The 5,234-nt window shown below is 45.4% G+C and overlaps 1 protein-coding gene across 1 annotated transcript; it reads right to left on the bottom strand.

Annotated features, from left to right (window-relative positions):
* Positions 1-1,067: 1,067 nt before the first annotated feature.
* pou4f4 (POU class 4 homeobox 4) lies at positions 1,068-4,040 on the bottom strand. The gene is made up of 2 exons (XM_030068214.1): positions 3,775-4,040; positions 1,068-2,316 (listed from the first exon to the last, which is right to left on the bottom strand). Exons 1-2 carry the CDS (start codon positions 3,892-3,894, stop codon positions 1,384-1,386), a joined length of 1,053 nt encoding a protein of 350 aa, XP_029924074.1. The 5' UTR covers positions 3,895-4,040; the 3' UTR covers positions 1,068-1,383.
* Between the last annotated feature and the right edge of the window lie 1,194 nt (positions 4,041-5,234).

Genomic DNA, 5,234 nt, shown 5'->3' with positions numbered 1-5,234 from the left:
AGCCACAGAATGACATTTTCACGCGTTTGTCAGGACTGTGCCAAAACTAGGCTACTGAATTTCCAAGAAACGAAAAAAAAAAAAAAAAAAAAAACGGAGAAAAGACAGCGAAAATTCAATGAGCTTCTCACACATGTAGGTGCAACATATTCACAAATATGTACAATGATAAATATAAAAAAGCTATTCCGAACAAGGAGGATAATAACAATTATTCCTCGATTCCCGTCATTATTATTTTTGTTTTTTTGTACAATAATTGCCATATGAATGAACGGGGTGAACATTTGCACCCCTCTTTTTTCGGTCACGATACTGATAATCTTCTCCTATATTTCAGAATATCGCCCTATTGAATGTCTCAGGTTTCGGACAGGGTCTCAGTCTTTATCCTGGCCCGGGTGCTCCGTCTCCACTGTCAGAAAAAAAGGTACACGGCTATATCCTTTGTGTTACTGCATGAGGCTGAACCCTCCTGCCAAAAAAAAAAAAAAAAAAAAAAAAAAAAAAAGAAGAAGAAGAAGAAGAACAAGGTTCCTGTAGATACTGATTGGAAAAGAGTCATCAGGTGTTCCACATCCAGAGCTCCCACTGCCTCTGACCTGCAGCTGAAACGCTCCAGAGAAGCGCAGGTTTCACTTTTCCATGGAGGAATGTGGTGAATACTTTCTTGGGAATCATTTTTCCACAAAACCTTAGCAGAAAAACTTTGAGTACACCCCTCCTCATTAATACCCCCCCACACACACCCCCACCCCACCCCCTGACATGGTGTCAGTTTTCCATTTACAACACTGCAAAATGTCCTTAGCTCTCCTGTTTAGTCTTAAAATCTTATTTCCCCCCTATAAAACAAGTGGAAAATTCAGCCAATGAGGTGAGATGACCTCACGTTTCCAATGCAGTTTCACCTGTTCCAGGAATTAAAAAATTGAGTCTCTATCTAGGAAAAAAACAAAGAAAACCAGATTACTCCAGTAGTATCAGGAAAATGATGCCTGACTTAAAAATAAATAACTAAAAATAATAACAATATTAAAAAAAAAAAAAAAAAAAAAACACTCCAGAAAGGTTTATTTGCATTGGAAGTAACTGAAATCATCTCACCCCCCACTGAAGGATTCCTTCACTTGTTCTGAGAAAAATAACACTTTAAGACTCAACATAAGACTCAGTGACTGGCTCACATGGATGTGTTTTTGCACTTGAATGTACCTACTGGGCTCAGGCTGTGTGTCACAGCGGTCCGGCCCAAGTGACAAAAGGTACAACAGTGCACCTTTTTTTCTGACAGTGTGGGCAGCTTGTCTCTGATTTGTCTCTTTGTAAACGGTGCAGAGACCTGCAGCAGAGTGTTTTTTCTTCCCCGCCACCTGGCCGGTCTTAGTGCGTTGCAGAAAACTTCATCCGTTTCTGTTTTTGCCTCTGATTGCAAAACCAAACTCGGACCACATTTTTTTTCAAGTCCAGTTTCTCGGCGATGGCGGCGATCTTCTCCGATGAGGGCCTCGGCTGCACGGCGAAATAAGCCTCAAGAGAGCGCTTCTCCGGCGCCGCGATGGACGTGCGTTTCCTCTTCTTGTCGCCGCCGTTGAAGATCTCCGGCTTCGACATCTTCTCCCTCTGCGCCCGCTCCGCCTCCTCCAGCCAGGCCTCCAGGATGGGCTTCAGCGCCACCATGTTGTTGTGCGACAGAGTCAGGGACTCGAACCGGCAGATGGTGCTCTGGCTTAGACACCCGACCCCGGGGATCTTGAGGTTGGCCAGGGCCGAGCCCACGTCTGCCTGGGTCACGCCGAGCTTGATCCGCCGCTGCTTGAACCGCTCAGCGAACGACTCCAGCTCCCGGGGGTCGGGCTCCGCGTCCACGCCGCTCGTCCCCAGGGAGCCGTGGGAGCCCAGGGCATGCGGGTGCATGTTCATGGACTGAGGGTGGTGATGGTGCTGCATGTGATTGATGGCCGACATGTGCGCGGCGGCGTGCGCGGTGTGCGACGCCGTGGAACAGACGTCGGAGCCGGGCATGCCTCCCAAAGAGATGCCGCCCGGCGTGAGGTGGTCAAGCAGGTCGCCCTCCAGGCCTTGCGCTGGCTGGTGGTGCGCCGGGTGGTGGTGCGAGGTGAGCACCGACGGATGATGCAGGTGGGCCGAGGACGAGGTCGGTGTGCACGTCATGCTGGTCATGGTGGTCATAGTGTGATAGGTGGCGTCCGGCTTGAACGGGTGGCTCTTCTGGGCCACGATGTCCACCGCGGCCAGCGCCTCGGCTCTCTGCAGCAGAGTCTCATCGAAGCCGGCGAAGATGTTTCCCTGCAGCTGCGGGAGGACGAACAGAGCCAGGATGGTTATAAAGGCCGGAAATGTGACACAAACTGCCAAGATAAACACTTTATTAGAGAGTCACACAAACTTATTAACTGGAATAGCAGCCAGATTGGAGATGCTTGGACTGTGCGTTTGTTACGCGCAGTGGAACACTGATACTCACTGATACTTTTATAATTTCAATGTAAAGACATTCTATCTGATATAACATTTCACACTGTATCTCATTAAAAATTGTGACACAAAGTGGGACAGATGCATACTAATAAAAAAGGTTTAAAAAAAAAATGTAGCCTACAAGATATGGTGAATAATTTCCACCACATGTGAAATGTATGTTATTCCTGCCAGTGTTGTATAGAATATTACGTTTTTTCAACAATATGAGAAAACTTTGATTTTGAAGTTCACCTTTTTTGAAACGAGGATATGTATGTTTTTAATTAGTGTAAGTTTTTAATTGAACAACGGACAACGTTTCCATTATCCACGGGCCTGCATTTTTTTTTTTTTTTTTACGATTTCCGAGGAATGACAACAATTTTAATATTAATTATTGAATTAATATTATTTTTTGTCAAAAATTACGAAAATGAATTTTACAGCAATGCTTGTTATTACAACTTGGTTGCTACTGGGCCCATTCAGCACATAGCGCCACTGTGGATGGATATTCGTATAAAATAAATATTTTAGGTCTCCTGAATAATTTCTTCGGACAATGAAATGAAACGAGTGTGAGGCTGAATATGAACGGGACAATATGAGATAACAGCTCTCAGAGAAACCACGTCGGTTCCCCTCCTGTATGCTTCCTTCTGTATTATAAACACATCACAGACATCACCGGGACTTGTCAGGCTGATCATGCCGAGTTTCAGCATCCACAGCTCATCAAATTAACCTGTCTCCTTGATTCCGTCTCCACTACTTTTCGTGCCATTCAATTCTATAATATATTCCCGAACGTAATCTATTTTAGGGTTAGTGTTTATGACATTGCTATTACTGTTGTTTTTTAGCTGCTCTAGTCTAAACAGGCCGGTTTCGGTTTTCTGTTCGCAGTCTTATAAATACCCATTTTACCATTTTGACGCCTCAGTGAGTCCCCAGTTGAATGCAAACTGCAGCATTAAATGGAGGAGCTGAAATTTATTATTATTATTATTATTATTATTTATGAAATTATTTGTAAGTACAAAAAAAATCAGGACCAAATTTTTCTTGCAAGCTGTGTGCGTCTGTGCGTAATAGTTTGGTGACCTGCCTCTTGTAATTTATTACGCTGACCAAATAATAATAATAATAATAATAATAATAAATTGTTTCACATTGTACATGCGTTGCAAGTTTTTCTGGCAATTGATAACCAGATGCTGGAACTTTTTGAGCCTTGTGTAGCTCAGGTTTTAGGTTTCGGCAGCGTTTGATATTAAAGCCAGGACTTACCGACGGCGTGGGCAGGCAGGCCCTGCGGATGGCCTCGGAGCTGGAGTGCAGCGGGGTGTATTTGGGTTCGTGCAGGATGGGGTGCATACTGAAAGGCTGCTTGCTGTTCATCGACATCATGATTGCTGAGGTGAGGGAGGGTCGCTGTCCGTCTTCCTCGTTCGGCTCCGTCTTGCTGATTATCTAAGAAGAAACGCCTCAACAGGAGGTAGAGCCGGGCAGATGCTGAGGAGTTGGCTGGAGAGAAGCTCGTGCCGGGGCTCGAGCTGCTGTCGGGTTTCGATAAAAATGAATGAATTTACAGAAGGAGAGGTTAGTCCGTCGCTGCTGCGCGCCTCCTGCCTCCCTTTCCGCCTGTAAATGACTCCTGTAATAAAGACGCGCCTCGCCTCCGGCTCCTATATCACACCGCTGCCCCGCAGGCTCCGCCTCATTGGTGGAACCCTAGCCCCGTCCCCTGCCCTCCTGCGCCAATTGCGTGGCCATGTCGTGCAGTAGCCACGCCCTCCGCCTCAGCGTGCCCTCGCTGCTGGAGTGGAACTGCGAACGAGGATGAAGGCTGCACTGCTAAAAAAAAAAAAAGAGGCGTTCAAACAAATCAGGAAAAAAAAAAAAGAAATCGCCAACCTGCTGGAAAGACATGATTCTTCTGGCAAAGCTGCTAACCGGCCTGGAAGCTTTATTGGTATTCTGAGTTTCAGTGGAGAGTTTTAGTGCCACTAAAATACAATTTCAGCTGCTTTTCTGTAATGTAATAATGTTTTTCTGCTGTTTTTTTTTTGTTTTTTTTTTGTTTAAGGTAGGGTGGGGTGCCTGGGGGACATTTTTGGAAAATGTTCAAACTTAAATGTGCAGCACAAACTTCAGTGTCTATTGAAAAATACCGGCTTCAGCCGTTAAACAATATTTGCACTTGCAGGGTTTAAAATGACTGGTGGCATTGTGTGTGTGTGTGTGTGTGTGTGTGTGTGTGTGTGTGTGTGATCATCAGCATACATACACACTCACTGTTCTGCAGAGTGAGTGTGTGTGATTGCAGCTCCTAACTAGGATCCCATGCACAAGGTGAAGTATCAGCCCCTTCTCTGAGGAGTGTTGCAGATCGCCTTCAAGATGCAGCACCAACTCTGACTTGTTTAATGAAATGATGTATAAACCTGTATAGATAGATCTTTTATATTTTCTCTACAGGTTTACTTTCTTCTTCTTTCACGCAGAAGCTTATTTGACATTGGTCCCTTTCCATCTCCCTGTCTAAAGCAGAGGGAGCTGTATTTACACCTGCCTGTATAACCTTACAACACTCTCACTAGAAACATCACATCCATTAAAAACAAGAGTGACCAAAGGCAGGAGAGGAGCGACCCCCTATCAGTCGATCAGACGATCACTTCAATCGATCAAGGCGCTCGTGTCATCTCACTCTGGTGCCTGTGGGTGCTGAACACACCCCTCCTCCC

The sequence above is a fragment of the Myripristis murdjan genome, chromosome 14 (assembly GCF_902150065.1).
Source record: "Myripristis murdjan chromosome 14, fMyrMur1.1, whole genome shotgun sequence".
Taxonomy (NCBI): domain Eukaryota; kingdom Metazoa; phylum Chordata; class Actinopteri; order Holocentriformes; family Holocentridae; genus Myripristis; species Myripristis murdjan.
Note: the sequence above shows the minus strand (reverse complement) of the source record. Positions and strands in the feature narration are given on the sequence as shown.

Coding starts and splice junctions, on each gene's coding strand:
- pou4f4 (XM_030068214.1), bottom strand. CDS start 3,894: ATGATGTCGATGAACAGCAAGCAGCCTTTCAGTATGCACCCCATCCTG. Junction 2,317..3,774: donor CCTGCCTGCCCACGCCGTCG/GTAAGTCCTGGC, acceptor GTCCTCCCGCAG/CTGCAGGGAAACATCTTCGC.